This window comes from Alnus glutinosa, chromosome 6 (assembly GCF_958979055.1).
Source record: "Alnus glutinosa chromosome 6, dhAlnGlut1.1, whole genome shotgun sequence".
NCBI classification, from domain to species: domain Eukaryota; kingdom Viridiplantae; phylum Streptophyta; class Magnoliopsida; order Fagales; family Betulaceae; genus Alnus; species Alnus glutinosa.
Genome location: NC_084891.1, coordinates 23,724,860 through 23,743,141, shown reverse-complemented (window position 1 = coordinate 23,743,141; position 18,282 = coordinate 23,724,860). Strand labels below are relative to the sequence as shown.

The 18,282-nt window shown below is 35.5% G+C and overlaps 2 protein-coding genes across 3 annotated transcripts; one reads left to right on the top strand and one right to left on the bottom strand.

Annotated features, from left to right (window-relative positions):
* Nucleotides 1–1,031: 1,031 nt before the first annotated feature.
* LOC133870806 (small ribosomal subunit protein eS6) lies at nt 1,032–3,691 on the top strand. Its single transcript, XM_062308027.1, has 6 exons — nt 1,032–1,165; nt 1,263–1,327; nt 2,417–2,474; nt 2,549–2,657; nt 2,810–3,082; nt 3,262–3,691. Exons 1-6 carry the CDS (start codon nt 1,160–1,162, stop codon nt 3,498–3,500), a joined length of 750 nt encoding a protein of 249 aa, XP_062164011.1. The 5' UTR covers nt 1,032–1,159; the 3' UTR covers nt 3,501–3,691.
* A 2,002-nt stretch (nt 3,692–5,693) lies between these two features.
* LOC133870506 (lysine-specific demethylase JMJ21) lies at nt 5,694–16,862 on the bottom strand. 2 transcript variants are annotated; one of them, XM_062307664.1, is made up of 16 exons: nt 16,567–16,862; nt 15,460–15,570; nt 15,228–15,283; nt 14,604–14,746; nt 13,509–13,706; nt 13,210–13,409; nt 12,519–12,618; nt 11,840–12,415; nt 11,275–11,397; nt 10,233–10,313; nt 9,828–10,159; nt 9,436–9,693; nt 7,899–7,983; nt 7,554–7,779; nt 6,017–6,182; nt 5,694–5,936 (listed from the first exon to the last, which is right to left on the bottom strand). In XM_062307664.1, exons 1-16 carry the CDS (start codon nt 16,713–16,715, stop codon nt 5,798–5,800), a joined length of 2,943 nt encoding a protein of 980 aa, XP_062163648.1. In that variant the 5' UTR covers nt 16,716–16,862; the 3' UTR covers nt 5,694–5,797. The 2 variants fall into 2 exon arrangements, with proteins under 2 accessions (XP_062163648.1, XP_062163649.1); XM_062307665.1 differs by having other exon boundaries at nt 15,996–16,704.
* Nucleotides 16,863–18,282: the final 1,420 nt, after the last annotated feature.

Here is an 18,282-nt window from a genome sequence, read left to right as displayed (position 1 = left end):
AATTTTTAAAAACGCAGTTCCCAAACGATCTATGTTTTGCGATTTGATTTAAAATCGCACTTATTGTCTACGAAATCGCAATCCCAAACGCACCCTAAACCCAACCCATCGAAAAGAGAGATTCCAATGATCATACTAGACATCCACAATATCATATCTTTGCATCAACCTATGGATGACAATAAAGGTGCATAGATCAATCAGCACAATAACACAAAATTTAACCAATGAGCAAGTAGCAACCATAATATATCATATTCCATTCTTTCTTTCTTTTTTCTTGTTTTTTTTCCCAATTCCCACCATAAAATTTATTTTATTGACAACGAGAAAGATTGTCCAGCCACCTTAGGCTCCAGATAAACTCAACCATTTGTGTTTTTTTTTTTTTTTTTCTTGAACTGTATGAGGAAAAGAAAGTCATTATATATATATATATATATATATATATGAGAAACGATTCTTTACCACCTAAATATATAACTTTTTACCACCTTGTCTATGTGGCAAGGTGGTCCCCTACTTTTTTTTTATTTTTTAAAAATAAAAAAACGCTAAAGTTAGTAGGGGACCACCTTGCCACATAGATAAGGTGGTGAAAAGTTGTATATTTAGGTGGTAGTGAATCATTACTCTATATATATATATATATATATATATATATAAAAGTAATGCTATTTAATAAATTCATGTATAACTTATATACACATGACAATAAAAATTATTGGATCAATACTAGTAAAAAAAAGTGCTAATTCAATGACTAATTCTTACTACCACGTCATTCAATTATATGGCAATTTTGAATTACTTTTTTTCTTTTCTTTTCTTTTTTTCTTTTTTTCCTGAATTACTCTATATGTACATATTTTATTGATGCTGAAACGAAAATTCCTACTGGGCTTGATAGTGCTGAACTGAAGATAATCCGTTCGATGGGCTGAGCCCATCTAAGCAGCAGCCGGACTCCGTTTGTAATGGTTTGGGGCCTTGGCCAATTGGTCCCGGAAAAGGCCCCCAAAAAAAAAAAAAAAAAAAATTTCGCGCATCCTACAAAACCCTAAAAGGCATAACTCATACTTCCTCTTTGTCATCTTCATTTGCAGCAAAGCGGCGCCTCTGCTCGACCCGGCCTCAGCGACTCAAGCTCTCATCCAACATGAAGGTTTCTCTCTCAACGCCTCTCTCTCTCTCTCTCTCTCTCTCTCTCATGCGCTCATGCGCAGGCATCACTAACTCTGGCGTTCTTTGTGGTTTTGCAGTTCAACATCGCAAACCCGACTACGGGATGCCAAAAGAAGCTGGAAATCGACGATGACCAGAAACTGTTTGTTCCTCTCTCCCTCTCTCTCTCACACACACAAATACACATCTACAAAAAATTAAACATTTTGTTTTGGTAGTAATTTCGTTTACTATTTAATTTTCGTTTTCATGTAAAGAGGATCCTGTTTCTTTCAATTGTTGAATCCTATGAATCAACCAATTTTGGCCCAGTTCGATCTAACATTACGTTCTCTTGATGTAAACACAGTCAATTTAACAGTATGGATTAATATGGTTGTCTCAGCTCATGATATTTTCTGAATCCGTTATCATGCTCTTTTTGTAGAGGGGGCAAAAAAGAGGCAAAGGAAATTGGTAACAAATGAAAAAGGGGCTGTATTTAGAAGATAAATGAGAATGAAATTTGGAATATACTAGATGAAAGACATCGTTAAATCAATTTGAACACAGAAATATGCAAGCCTGCGTCGAATGAAATTTGTGATCTGGTGTATATGATTGTACATCACTATTAATTATTGGGATACAAGTATGAGCTTAATGTTAACATTCGGCATAATCATGGAGATTTTGCAGACAAAATATAGTGTTTTCCTGTGCAAAGATTTTGACAAATATGAAAATTTTGAATTATCAGTAGGTCTTATATTACTTTGAAAAAAAAAAGGTGCTGAAAGCATGTAATCAGTGGCCTGATTTGTTTTGGGGCCTTTATAGGATGAGCACTTTACACTCCCCATGTGCTTGAGTGTTTCCTGTGGCCTTTTTTTTTTCCTTTAATATGTAATTTGTTTGATTATAAAAAGAGACTAATCAGTTTAGTGTAATTCAGTAAGAGTTGTTCACAAATCTTGCAAACTAGCACAAAAACACTTTGGTTTGAAGAATCGGTTGTAATCAGCCAGACATTTATGTACCATGCTATATATTTGATCGATATGGTTTTTTCTAAACTTTTAGCAATGATTTACTTGGATTGACAACTTCTGAAGTTAGCCTTGTGGCCAAATGTCAAATTTTGTAATGAATGGAGTTTCACTAGATTAGACGAGTCAATTAAAATAGCTAATTTCTTTGTTTCTCGTTATGATGATTGCTCATATTCTGTTCTTTTCTTTTGACCTTGTAGCCGGGCATTTTTTGACAAGAGGCTTTCACAGGAAGTTAGTGGAGATTCTCTTGGAGAGGTATGCACCAACTATGTTCTGCATTTCCCAAACTTGTTTAATCTTCCAAATTTCTCAAAAAGTTTGTTTGACAGGAATTTAAGGGCTATGTTTTCAAAATCATGGGAGGCTGTGACAAGCAAGGATTCCCGATGAAGCAGGGAGTGTTAACTCCAGGCCGTGTCCGTCTCTTGCTTCGGAGAGGTTGGCCAAACTTCCTGTTTTCAGTGCTTACTATTTTTACTAAATCCTTAGAAGCATCTTGGTTCATCATGATCATTTACACATTTTGCTAGGAAACATTTTAGATTGTCTCAGAGGAAAATGATAAGGACTATTTAAACTTTTCTGGCCAGGAACTCCTTGCTTCCGTGGGTATGGTAGGCGCAATGGAGAGCGGAGGAGGAAGTCTGTACGTGGATGCATTGTCAGCCCAGACCTTTCTGTTCTGAACTTGGTTATTGTGAAGAAGGGTGATAATGATCTTCCTGGTCTGACTGACACTGAGAAACCAAGAATGAGAGGTCCGAAGAGGGCATCGAAGATCCGTAAACTTTTCAATCTCTCAAAGGAGGATGATGTTCGCAAGTATGTGAACACTTATCGCAGAACGTTTACCAATAAAGCTGGTAAGCTTCCTAATTTAAGTATTGAATTATTGGGGCAAAAGGGCTTGTGAATGTTTTTTTTGCTTGTTAAAAGTTTTTAAAAGGATTGAGAAGGTTCAATTTGTAATACAGTTATTATAATTATTAGCTCCATGATTTCTATAATTGTTAAATTTAATGCTTGCTTCTGCGATTGGCAGGGAAGAAAGTAAGTAAAGCTCCCAAGATTCAGAGGTTGGTCACTCCATTGACTTTGCAGAGGAAGCGAGCAAGAATTGCAGACAAGAAGAAGAGAATTGTGAAAGCCAAGTCAGAGGCTGCTGAATACCAGAAGCTCCTTGCCTCGAGATTGAAGGAGCAAAGAGAACGTCGTAGTGAGAGCTTAGCTAAGAAAAGGTCCAGGCTTTCTGCTGCATCTAAGCCATCTGTTGCAGCTTAGGTCCACGCTCTCTGAAGTCGTTAAATTTTGGTTAAAAGGATGGATATCAATGAAATTTTCTAATATGGTTTGCTGTGATTTCTGAGATACTTTTATGATTGCTTTGATATAAGCATATTTGTTGCTGCTTTTCAATTAATGTCATGACATATTTATGATTTCTTATAATGGTTTCTTTTTCTTTCTTCCAATTGTTGCTTCGTGATTTAGTTCTGTAGTCATATCTTTCTATTTCAATTACTAGGTTATAGTTATGTCCACCTGCTTCTTTTTCGGTCGTTCACTTGGCTTTACATTGTTGTGGGAACGTTTTCCGGCACGAAGTTATCTCGGGTTGTTGACCTACCTATTGCTTATGACTTATAGGCAGCATGAGCTATAATGGCTCGACATTGCTGTGAGTGAGCCTTAACCAGCCTTAACCCATTGTTTTTGTTCCACCTGAAGTCTGATTTAGTGATCAACTCACCTAATTGAGATCATAAAAGGTCTCTGCTTAGGAAAAAAAGGTTCATAAAAGGTCTCATGGATCTCCGAAATAGAGATCAGAAAACAAATCTTGTAGAACCGGGTCGCGAATGAAGCAGATATTGGGGGGTTAATGAGGTCAAAACCATTCCATCCTCGAAGAAAACCTTGTGTTTTAACTTTTTTAACTGTGATGTCCATTTTTGAGGACACTCCAGTCCGATGTGCTTGGCCCTGCTCCAGACATGGTTTTGATAGTGATGCAGAACGCAATTACTCGGGTATCATGGCATTTGAAGCTTATTGGGTGGCACAATAAATTCAAGGGAAACTATTTCCAACATTTCCCCCAGTTTATCTTATTTGATTTTGAGACTAGTTTTCAGTTTTTTTATTGGAATAAAATACTAAATCAGTCCACGTGTGAAATGTACAGTCTTTCATAATGGAATGAGGATTTATCGAACGATTAGCACATTGCCACTTCAAGACATAACTATTGATCACCTTTGTTCACGGAACAACTTTTACTTTATACTTTTCTTTTTTTTTTTTTTTAAGAAAAAAAATCTTAAAACTAGTTAGAGGACCACATTGTCACATGAGCAAGGTGGTCAAGAGTTGTATCTTGGAGTGGCAAAAGATCATTTCTCTTATCGAACCGTTGAAGAGGGCTTACCTTAGAGATATGATCTTTTTCCCCTAGCTGACTTTAAGTTTTTTTTTTTTTTTTTTTTTTGGGGGGGGGGGCAAACATGGTCAAAAGTTATGTCTTGAGGTGACAATGTATCATATCTCCTTACTTAACCTAACCAGGATCCCATCCATCCCCCAGTCACCTCACTATACATAGAACTTCGTACTCTTGATCTCTTTATAAGTAGGACTGTAAATGAATAAAGCTACCCGTGAGTTTACTCAAACTCGGCTCGATAAAACTTGACTCGAGCACGACTCGCTTATTAAAAGAGCAATTCGTGAACACGAAACTATATTCAATTACTAAACAATACATAATCATTTAAAATTCGGCTTGCTCATTTAAAGTTCGTGAACAAACTTGTATAAAGCTCGGCTTGCAAGGCATCACCGCAAAATCCAACAATAAGAAGATAATAATAATAATAATTAAAAACAAAAATACGAGAAAACAAAAAAGTTCCAATTTTTTTTTTTTTTTTTTCTGGTCCTGCCCAGCCCCTACCTGGGACGAATTCATTTTTCTTCATTTTTCTTCTTCTTCTTATATATATATATATTAACTTTTGTTTCTTTTTTTAAAGTTTTTTCGTCTTAGGGGCATAACACTATTTTTATTTATTTTTTATTTGACAAAAAAGTGAATGAAAGTCTTAAGTTGAAACTAAAATAAAGCTCAGAAAGTAAAACTAAAAACAAATTAATAATAGTAATAATAATTAGTTTTTTTTTAAGTCGAATTAAGGTGAATCACGAGGGGTGTGAAATATAACTTCAGTAATTAATTCAATAACACACGCTTTATCAGGAAGGAATCAGGACACACCTTTCTGTTGATTAAAATTTCAATCAAACCAGTTATGGATGCAATAAAGAAAATTTAACTCTATAATCGATTAAAGGTATAAATAAATTATTATGAAATATAAGTCTTTTTTTTTTTTCTTTTTTTTTTTTTTTTCTATTACTTTGTAATTCGAAGAGAGAGGATTGAATGAGACCCATTACACTAAACACTCTAGCATATTGCAGTGCCCGAATTTTCTGTATTTATTAGAAATGACATAAATTTAGCAGAGACTTCAACATGCAAAGTTTAGAGGTCGGATAATGAGAGTTGCAGGCAACGATCAGGTAAAGCCTTTGTAATTATTTAACTCTTCCCATACTTTCAGCTCAACTTCTTCCCATGATTTTGCCGTTCTGAGTTCATTCCATATACCGAAGATGGCTCCCAAAATATTCTCTTCATGCAAAATACAATAACACCTATGTCCAAGAAAACATCCAAATGAATCCCACCACTGTAAATATGAAGTTGTTCAAATATATAGAGACCATTTACTTACATGGCAAGGTATGAAAGTCGTCCACCTTTTTCACCACCCTCCTCTGATTCATGCTGTGGCATTTTGTTGAAAGGAAGTTTGTAGCTTTCTAAAAATTGCTTAAGGAGACTCTGGTCACCTCTAAATACGTCAAAATATATGGGGATCAAATCACAAATAGGATCACCTGCAAATAAAAGAAAGAATCAATTTGACACCAATACAATAGTCATGAATAATATTTTCCAGATAGACCAATTTTTTTCTTTTTCTTTTTCTTTTTCTTTTTGAGATAAGATACATAAATCATGCTTCATAACCCCATGACTCTAGAAATACTCACTTCGTTCCCCTAAATTTTATGGTTCATACTTTTGACAGAATATTTTGCATTCACATTAACCTATGAACACAAATATATCAAAGCATACAAGACAAACTAAATTGGTAAGTCATACTATCTATAAAGAGGCCTGTGTTCTTGTACTGTAGCCATGTTATATTGTGTCATAAGGTAGTAGGAAATTATACATATCCTACCTCAGAAGTTGTTCATGTGGCCACAGCTTAGCTGACAAATAATTCGAAAACCAGCCCAAAACTAGTTTAGGCCATTGGTGTCTGAAACAATACAAAATCTGTCTTCTTTCTTTTAAGCAGATAACTATGTCTTACATGAATAATGAAATGCTAGGATCATTTAGCACAAGCAGATCTAGGGGGAGAAGGAAAGGGAGAAAGAGGGGGGAAGGGGGGGAACACTAGCAGGGCTAACATTATCCTGTGCAATCCACGTATTACAACTCAAAAATACATGTGAATTGAATACTATCATCTATGTAAAACAAATCTGTATAGTAAAAGATTGGTTTGTAAAAAAAGCAATAACATAAAAAGAAAACATTTAAAAAAACCATATGTTTTAGTGAATAGAAAAGGATAAAAAAAATGTGTACATAGTCTGAATACTAATGAAAAAAAATAAATAAATATTAACTGTCCGAGAACACTACTAAAAATTAGCATCAAGCCTAATTAAGGTCTCATAATCAAAATTAAAATGGATCACACAAAATGACCAGATATAGAGAGCAGTGTGTCAGCAAAACGAGCAAAAAAACTTACACATCTATACAGACACACACAGGGCATATATACATTACACAATACTTCTATGGCATATACATAGCGATAACTGAACAAATAGGTCAGAAACTGTCTGAAGGAAAAGCAGCCAGCAGAATGCGGTTAAGATTGGAACAGTGGGTGGTTAAGATTGGAACAGTGGGTTACAATATTTAGAAGTTTATATCCCCTTTTCCCCCAGTATTTACCCTGTCCGACATTGTGTCGCAGAAATAGAATCCTTATTTAACCCAATTATCATATATTTCTAAAATTTCTCATTAACATTTGTATTGAATTGAATCAAAATCTGTAATGTCATCAGGTCCGTACTCAGCTCTATGCTAATCATGATTAAAGATGCCTAAACAAGCACTTGAACAAGTGCGTACCCAATACATGGAAGTCTAACTGAGTAAATGAAAGCACTAACCTAAAGACAGATCACTGAAATCAAGAATGTGGCTAGGGCACCATGATTTTCCCTTTCCACCTTCATTGTAGCCATTCATAGAGTCATCATCCTCCTGGTCAGCATCTTTGGCATTTCCACTCAAGCACAAACTACCCGACTTTGATTCCATGTGAATATTATCATCCATAATATCCGAGTGTATCCAAGAGCAAGGTTTACAAACTTTATTTAGACCATTTTCACCCTGAAGTCAAATAAAAGTAAGGCTGTGTTAGTCACAAATAGAGACTTATCTATCGAAGGACATGTCGTTAAAAAAATGTTCCGTAACAACGAATCAAATTGGTGGGATGAGCAAGAGACCTCAAATACATTAAGCAACTTGGCAAAATCATCTGGGATGTATTCATCAACTTTCTCTATCAGTGTGTGAGGAATTGGATCGCCCCTACAATGTGCAACAAAAGTATATCAGAGGTCTCACATTAAACTCAATGATTTCATTTATAAAATGCATAAATGGAGCTCAATTTTCATGCCAATATATAAACCATCATTATCATCACCATCTAAGAAATATCACAAGGATTCAAGAAATTCAAGAAACAGATCAAGTTGTAAATAAAACTAGATCTTCAGCAATACAGAATAAGTATCTTGCACATCAGCGCACAATATGATGCATTGTTATATGCACAACCATGGACTAACAGGAAAAGATACTAGAAAAATCTCAGGTTTTTTCCCTAGATATATTTGATTGAAAGAAATAAAAAGTAGGTATCCCAAATATAAGGCCATCTATCAAAGCACTGCTTTACCTATGAATTTGGTTGAAAAACAGTATCTCTTTAATAAAGCACTCAAAATTTTACAAATTTTCGCAGTTTTCACAGCCACAACCTGATAAAGCACTAATTAGGATATTCAGACATGTAACAACAGTCAGGCTGTTACTATCAACCACAAAAAGCCAATGCCTTGACTGGCAAAATCTCAAGATATAACTGAAGACTCCTAAAGCAAGAAAGTATCCAGTTAAAGAACCTTTTCCTAGAGAATCCACTAAGGTAGACTTATTACCCTCAAGAACATACGGATATAATGATCAGAACCGAGCAAACTCGGTCAATTAAAAGCTATAATATATAGGACACTTCTTAAGGACAGTTGGTATATTAGACACTTTTCAACAACTCATCCATGTCAACTACTATCCACCTTGTCTTACACTATAGATATGCCCATCTTTATTTGCTGCAATAAATGTCGAAAAGCTAAGATGCCTTTTTGTTAGATTATTAGCAAACAATATTTATTGATCAATTTACTTTCTATGATTTTTCTACAAGCATGCAAAAACATAAATATATAAGCCCAAAAAAAAAAAGTAAATTAGCCTATGCACACACAAAGGGTTTTGTCAAGAAATTCTTTTGTCAATAACTTTATTTGGAAAAAAGCATAGTTTTAAAAATATTTGAGAATGTATGGTAATTTTAAAATCGGTTTTTGGAAACACAATTTCACATTTGGTAGCATAATTGAAATCAATGTATATATTTTTTTTTCTCACAAAAAGCTCCACAGACAAAGGTGTACCTCATTAATATATTTGGGAGTTCCGTGTCTCTGACCTCAGCATATACATTTTAAAGAAGATATACAGATAGGTACTAATGAGTATCATAATAGAAATTATTGTGGAAGTGCATGTGTCCACTGTCCAACATGACAATCTCCAAAAACTGAACACACTCAGCAGTCTCAGTATCCCACACTAGGTGCTGGACACAACATAAAATCTACAACAATCTATGCGTCACATTTTTGGTGTATCTTCATTAGTTTTTGCTAACAATTGCAGGTAGATGTTCTTCTGTGAAAGACATAGGCATACCATTTAGACAAGCGGATTGATACATCCTTCTTCTTCCTCATTAAAGTTCTGATGAAAATTTCCCATTCTACTGGAATTCTTGATTTGTTAGGAACAGCCTCCATACAATCGTTAGTAAAGGCCAATTGCAATTTCGGCTCAATATCTGAAAAAATTGAATGATTAAAAGGTGGATGGGGCAAGAGATGAAGGTTACGGAGCTGCTCTCCCAGAAAAGAAGCTAAGCTTAGTGTATCTTCCCATGACAGCCTATCTCTCCTGCAAAGAGAACAAAATGACGTGAAGGCCAGTTATTGAATTGTGCTACTTTTAGCATATCCTAAAATCCAAAAGTCCAAAAGTTTGCTCCATTTCAACTAGAAAGAGAAACTATTTTGCTCATAGTAACTTACAATTGAGCAAAAATCTTCCCTTTGCATCGTTTTGTTATAATGTATGGCCATATCCTAGTGGATCCTGCCGGAACAATTGATTCATGTATTGAAATCACAGCTTTTCTGTATTCAAATTGTTTCTTGCTCCATACACCAAAAGGATATTCATCTACTTTGCAATTTTCTGGACTCAGATTGCTCTCAGCAATCACATCAGGAACTCCTTTGCCATCCCAAGAAACAACTTTATAAGACCCATTTTCAAGGTAAAGAATCCCACTTGCCAAAACATCAGGAATGTGATTCTTCAGAGGGGAGTTGACTTTACATAATATATTGTAAAACTCAAGCTGTTAACATGCAGTAAAAATATTAGGTTTGAGTAAAACACGTTATCACTTAAAAGTATAAGTAAGATCATACCTCGGTGCCTAAACCATAAATTGAAGCTTCCAACCCTCCTTCAACAAAAATTTTGATTGCAGTGTTTTGCATGAGATAAACCTGTTGAGAAAATTTACAGTATATTACCAGAGTCAGAACAGAACTTCTTTGGTCCCAGCACTGAATTATAAGTTGATTTAGTGTCATATAATACAGTTTTGTCATGTTACACCTACTTAATAGCCACCTAAATTCAACAAGGACATATAATGAAGAAGCTTCAGAAAATGCACCCAAGTAATGTAGGTATCATTTATTCTTAACGTTAAGACACCTAGTTCATCGTGGCTTACACATAACCAACAACCAAACTACTTGCCACAGAAGCATCATCTTCATTCAATATTGAAGTGCCATGACCACCTCTGCTTTGTTGGTAGCAAGAATCAAATGCCAAGAATTGTTTATTGTTAGTTGCTCATTCCTTTGTTTATTGCTAAGTGTCAATTTTACAAATCATCTGGTGGCACACGCTAAACAGATATCAGATTCTTAACCTGATTCAAAGCACCGACTGTCATGAGCCCCAATCGTGCTCCCTCCTTTCAAACTCATATGACCATCATGAATGACCTAGTTGATCCCAAAAACACATCCAATGTGAAGTCAAGTAAGTGGGGCCCTCCAGTTTTCTCTATCTTTGGATTTAGAGTGTTAGCTGACTTGGTGATTCTCTCCTACAGGGACTTGGCGCATTGTTTTGTCCCACACGGCTTAAATTTTTCTTTTTTAGCCGACTTTGATAAACTATTGTGTCCTGTGTGACTGGCTTATTTATTTTATTCTTTTCTGCTTCTTTGTGATCCAAAAAATTAATTTGTCACAACAAACAATGATCTTCATGGATTTATCTCTTACTAAAAAGAATTGGTCCAGGATTTCCTTGAAGTGATTTCCCATATTTTTACAACATCATGAAATAATACACCTCACAATAGAAGCAGTTTTTTAAATATAACAAATTAACATGTGTATCTTCAGAGATCCAGGATTAATTAAAAAAATAGATAAACCAACTTACAGGATTGCTACCCGTGCCAACAGGAAGCCTCTCATCATCTGTGGGAGAAGGCAAATTGTGGAAGGCGCAAATTTCTGCAAGGCATTCTAACCATTTGTCCGCATTTAGTGCGAGACATGCTCCCTAAGACATATCATAGCAAAAAATGAAACAATAGAGATGAGAAAAAAACAATAACAGGCACTTCATTTTAGCAACAAGGCAAATCCCCAAAAAGTAAAATCTAGCAGAAAAAACTTGTAAAATCACAAAGGCGGATAGCAAACTGTGTAAATGAACTCGCAAATATGAGAGGCATGGAAGATGTGTAAAGACTAAAGAGGTTACGCCTCAAAGAGGATCACCTCGAAAACAAACTATCCCATTGGTCATAATTACCCCAAGCAAAAAAGATCAATTATTTGTCTTGTAAAGTGGTTGTTGATTTACTAACAATATGGTAAAAAAAGATTCCACAAGTAGGATCAATTATTTATTGAATATTTTTACTAGCTTCCATATTTAATAATTTTCACTCAAACTTGATGGGCGTGAAAAATACGCTAACAAGGAAAAAAAAAATTACCTTCCATATTACTTCTCTCATTCCTGGCTTTCTAACCCAAAGCTTGGATAACCAGTCTCTCATTTCTCGTTGTCCCATGCAGTTGCCTGAGCTCCAAGGATAACTGTAGTGGTCTTTCTCTTTATCTAAAAACATGGATAAGAAATTTATATCATATGAAAAACCTTGTTTCCACATATTATATCTTCTAGAGGCACCATTGGTAGTTTTTTCATGATTTGGACCATCTCCAGGTTCCTGATTTCTGGCCCTCTTGTCTTTCCTAGTCAGGTCTGGGTAACTGAAACTATCATCAATGCAGAATATATTCTTATCTGCATCCTCGAAACTGCCTTGTTCAAGAGCAAGCAATCCAGCACGGCAAACTCCTTTATGGCGATAACCAGGTGCCATATCCAAACATGCAAATTCAAAGTTCTTGGAATTCACAAAATTTTGTGTCACAGCAATAGTTGTTTCCAGATTCAAGACACAATGCCACCATCCACTTGGAACGAAAATTGTCTCCCCAGGTAGTTGGGTACACTCTATTGGCTTGTCGTCATCAGCAAGTAGTGGATAAAAATCTAGCCACCACTATACACACAAGAAAAGCAAAAAGATCTGATAAAGGTAAATTAACTAGATGCTACAGAAAATAAGAATGATTATGAAGTATCACAATTTCAGTATTAAATACCTGCAGCGATGATGGTGTCTCAACATTGACATCACCATCTTCTTCATTTACATGCACTGTGGCTCCCAGGGGCACTCTTCCTGGTGGATAAAACGCCCACCTATGTAACACGATTGACATTGCTCCTAGCAAGTTATTTCAATCACAGTAAAGCAATACAAAACATGATAGATCTTATGCAGCCAATTATATGAGATACACATGATCCATGGCAGAAAAATCATAAAGGCAGAACCCCAATTAATGATTGAATGGGTTTGATGATATTCCCAAAATTAAGCGCATAAAAAGCAGCCACCTCTTGCTTAGGTTGTATTATATTTATAATCTAGGAATGAGATGACTTAAAATCCTTCAACTCCCACATTGATGAGAACTTCAAGCATGCGTCAGATTCAACAGGCTTTTAATTCCTGAATGCGGGAGCACATCAACATGCTTAAAATTCCCATGAATTTTGCTTTTCCCCTACATTGATTCATGAAAAATAAAATAAAACAATCTAATCTAGAGCTGTTGAGTAATTATTAGTGCAGTAATCTGAACTTCCAAAAGCAAACAGCACACGGTTACATCAACTACCAAGTATATACAGGCATATAGCTGCAAAAGACAATAGGTTGCATTAACAACCATGAATTAAGTTGGGTAGAATCAATGCACAGATACACACTGTTATTAAGGGCTTTACCTTTTACGACCACACAGAAGGGTATTCCAGGCACTGGTAAGAGCTGGATCAACATGCCAAGAGGCACCAGACCTCTCTGGCCCAATTATAAGCCATCTAAATGGTGGTCGCTGATCTCGTTCTAAGACATCAAAAAAGTCTTCTTGAAATAGATGAGGGACATTGTAATCCTTCAGCAAACCAGGTGCAACTTCCCCAAACTGCAAAAGAAGTAAGGATATTTTTAAAATTTCAAAAGAAACAATTAACGGAAAACAGCATAAAAGAGTATTGATAATTTAGCACAAATAGAGGAGCACCTTGTCATCAAATATATATAGTGGATCCTCATCATGCTGAAGTTTCATGTATGAGACATAATGTTTAAATTTCATCAAGATTTTTCGTGGACCCCTTTGAGAAATTCTGAAAGTTGTGTCGCCATAGTTCAGCAATAACTGGTCAATTATCCATGAATGCCTTGCTGGCCAAGTGTCCGCCAGTCCAGTAAGCAAAACCTGGTAGACACTTCAACAACAATCCATGTGAATAAAATAAACAACATGGTAGAAATGATTCACAATTTTCCAACTGAATTAATCAAGAAATGTCTAGTACAGACAACAGGCCAGAATATGTTGGTAAAGTCATGATTTCCTCTAGTGTTTCCTTGTTCTTTTTAATCATTTAAAAAGAAGAAAGAATGGCCAGTTGGTCTGGAAATTCTAAATACGACTGGCATGATACGTAAGTACATAAACATGTTTAACATCACATGTAGCCAGAACACACAGTGGAATTTGTGATGTTTGTATCTGTTGTTATAAAAGAAGTGGTATGGTGGAAGTGGACAAAAGAGTAATAGTCACTCAACTGGCAGAGGGTTTTGGGTGGTGGCTATACTAGCAAATGTGGTTGGCAAGGTGGTGACAGAGTGTGCCAAGTAGGAGGTGGCAATAATATAGTGCTGATGATAGTGTTGGCACAATAATGGCAGTGGTAGCATCTAACTTATGAAATTTGTGGCTGCAGTGTTAGTGGTGGCGCAGAGGCATTGAAAATGGAGGCGGGCAATGGCTTCAGCGGCAGTGAAAGTCAGTCTTGATGGCCAGTGTGGTACTGGTAGGGAAAATGGTAAAAGTAAGGAGGCAATTTCTTTCAGAGAAAAACATGTCCCTTCAGAAACATAAAAATTATAAATAAAGTGCACAAATATAGATGCATATAAAATAAAACAAGTCGCAAATGAGGTTAATGTAAAATGATTACAAAAAAGGGATAAAAGGAATAAAGAGAGTGGGCCAAAGGATGACATGATAAATCTAAATGAGGAATATGTTCGTACATAATGATTTGGAAGACAAAGGTCTCAAAAAGAAATCTAATTAATTGGATATGAACCATTATCACTTTACCGGTTTCTTCCCATCATACTGATGATAAAACTCTTCTAAAGTAAGGTCCTTCTTTCTTTCCACAGTACCATTATCAAAAGAAAAGCCGCACAATGTGGTGTGGCTCCTGTATAATCTTCTGTACAAGAACAAAGAGCTGAACCCTGCAGGAAGGTTATAAGCAATGAATACGCTTCAAAGGATTTATTTTTTTCTTTTGTAAAGCAAAAAATATTGTTGTAGTGACTTCAGAAAAAGATTCAAAACATAAATTATCAATATCATGGCGAAAAAACTGAACCCCTGGAATAGTGCCGTTTATATGAGTGGGCAACAGCGAAGCGTTTTTGTGAAGGAAAATCAGCCTGCTTTATTCATTTACAGAAAAGAAAAAAAAATGCTTCTATTTTTTAAATAATACTCCACCCCATATCGTCGATCTTTTATTCCATTTTGGGATGTCCCAAAAAAATGTCTACTTTGAAAAGTCAATGGATACAAGTTTAATAAATTTCCTAACCTATAACATTTTATTTGAAAGATAATGAATCAAATGACGTCTCCTTAAAAAGTTTGATTTCTAAACAGGATCAACAACATAGGACAGAAGGAATACCAGAGATACTATGGCAAGAAAACAGTTACCATCAAAATGAAGTGGTTTTCTGGAGGGTTCTTCATATTCATTGAGCAGCTGCTCCCTGCATCCAAAAGAATAAAAACCATTCATAATGCATATAACAAAAAATTCCAATTAGAATTTTAATAGCTTGTGAAAATCCCAAATATAAAACGAATTAGTTACACCACAAAAAGAATAAACCTAGTTTCAAATCCTGCTACTTAGCAAAATTATAGCATGAATTGAGAGACATACAAATGACAAGCTGTTTTCTTCCACGAGCCTTTGTACTGAAGCGGGCCATTTAGCGTTTTAAGGCATAGGCTCATCCACAATGGTTCTTCATTGCATAGTAAGTACATCACACTGCATATCAGAAAGAAACAAAAATTACGGAACTATAGTAGGGAGAATGGAAATCTGCCTCCTAAACTTCCTTCACCTTTCTTTTAAGGTAATTATACATACAACTAGATGAACAAATTCTTCCTGAAAAAATCACTATTTCAAATTATAACTTATAACGTTGATGAGATCTCTGTTGTTATTTTACAATTCATGAACCTATACTGGGAGTCATGAGTCAACAAATGAATTAAAGGCCGTGAAGCTAATATGTTTTAGCACACATACATTGGGGCATTGCGGGCAAAAATTAGTTCAATAGAACTCAGGAGATAAATTTTGCTTTTATGTGGTTAAGAATCTGTTCAACACTTTTTCACAGATTATGTATGGACAAAAATTCAATAAGCTATGGAACTAAATTCATAACTGAATTGCACTACTACCTAATCTGAGGCATATTCATAAAAACGTCGCTCATTAGTACAGACCATTAACCACGCCAATTCCAAAGACAACTATCAGGCTCCACTTAACCACTTAAAGCTTGTTGATATTGCAATTTTAACCTCACTCGTATCGAACTCATCATCCACAATTGGATAACTATATTGTGCTGCAAATCCGCAATAAGTAAGCACTACAATGTCCCACTCAATTGCAATCCTTGCTGCCAATGTTATCTGGACACCCACCTCATTTCACCAGCTTTGTGCCACTCAGCGAACCACCAATCCTATTTCTTTACAACTTCTCAGACACACATGCTTCTCTGAAATTACATATCCTATTGTTCCCATTCAGAGAGAAAATTGTTGTAACTGGCTCTCGCTCCATTCCAAAATCGAATTATTGTTCTTAGCGGCGAAAATCAAATTCAAAGCACGAGTTCAGCTATCAATGGGGAGCTAAGAAATGGTAGAAATGTGCAATGCCCGAATCTTTGAGTATTGAAATAACTGTGTATAATTTATCATACAAAAACCTAGGAATACGGATTAGAGAACAGGTTTGAACCTGCTGACACAAGCGAGGCGAGCGAGATCCCGAGGAGTGAGGTATTCCAAGATAGCGCAGAGGGTTTCATCGGGGAGGACCTGAAGGTCTCCGAGAGAGTCAGGTCTGCGATCTCTGGACCCCAGCGCCTGGGCCTGAGAATTATCCATCGCTGGCCTTTTGGGAAGATGAAGAAATGAGATGCTGTTGAATCACAAGGTGTTTCTCTCTCTCTCTCTGAGTATCGTGGTTCGGCGTTTTTCGATGCTGTGCTTATCGCTTGGAAAGAACGCGGCAACTTGGCTTTAGATAGTTTGCAAATGCGTGCTCGTGGAACCGTGTTTCTTGTGCGCGGGTGTAGCGTGTGCGCAGAAATTTTTCAATGGAAAATAGACTAAATTTTCTAAAAAAACACTACTATTTTTTATTCTCTTTCAGTTTCTTTTTTTTCAAAAAAAAAAAAAAAAAAAAAAAGAGTGAAAAATCAAAACCCCACCCCCCCTTAATAGTGGATTGGGTAGTCGGCCAGCCACAAACGAATCCAGGGGTGGCCTAGCCACCCCGGGTGACCACTCCTGGGGTAGCCTGTATTTTTCGTGGGTGGCCGACCACCAATTGTGGTGGTCGGCCACCCTATAGTTTTGATTTTTTTTTTTAATTTAATAATTTAAGTTTTTATTTTTATTATTTATTATTTTTAAAATTTATATAATGTGGAGATTTTTTAGTAATTTTGATTGTATTCCAATTAATGTATATTAGTTGTTACCAAACTAAAGATTAAGAATAACCATTCCATTCCATCAGCTTCTATTCTTAGGAATAGCTATTCCTTTTCCTAATGGAATAGTCATTCCGCAAACCAAACGAGGCATAAATTTCCTGCAAACTGATTTCTACAATCTACGTATAAAAAGAATATATGTCATTTAAACTTGTGAAAAGCACATTTTTTTATTAATGCTATTAAAAAAGTATGTAATAAGCACATGCTATTTAAATAACATGTGTTTCTCATATGCCAAATAACACATGTCAATCTTATGCGTGGGTCGTAAGAAATTTCCTACAAATCAGTTTGTAAGAAATTTCTGTTCTTTAATCTTTTAATTTTATTTTTTAAAGTCAAGACATTTTTACTCACAACCAAATCATACTTGAATGAGTGAATGACTCGTTTGGGTATACGATTTTTTTAATAAAAAAAATGTGAATATTGAGAGAATTTATTTTTTAAAATTATGTTCGAATGGTTTATAAAACTTAAGACAAATTTTTTTAAAAAAAAAAAAAAATTATAAAATCTGAGTAGAATTTAAATTCTAATTAATAGTATGTTAAAGCAGTTTCTGGTTTGGTGACATGAGCTGTTGAAAATAGTGCTGATCTCCTTTTGCAAAACAATATAGTAATAAGAGTACTTGCTAGGGGTGTCAGCTACTCCCACTCTGATGCTTAAGTTAATTTCTCTGGTATAATAACAGTAATGTTTCAATAATAATAATTACTTCACATGAATACTTGGAGGTTGGTTTGTATTTATATTGAATGGTTAAGACGGTTAACCCCTTGAAATGAGGGAGAACGTCTATCTGATTGTGGTATCCGAAACGTGGGTTATTGCACGTCCCGGAATGTAAGTTTTTTGATAATTCGAAACACGTGTTGTGCAAATTATAATACTCGCAAGTGCATGAATCGTTTGCAATATAGCGTTATGCAAGTGCGAGGGTCGAT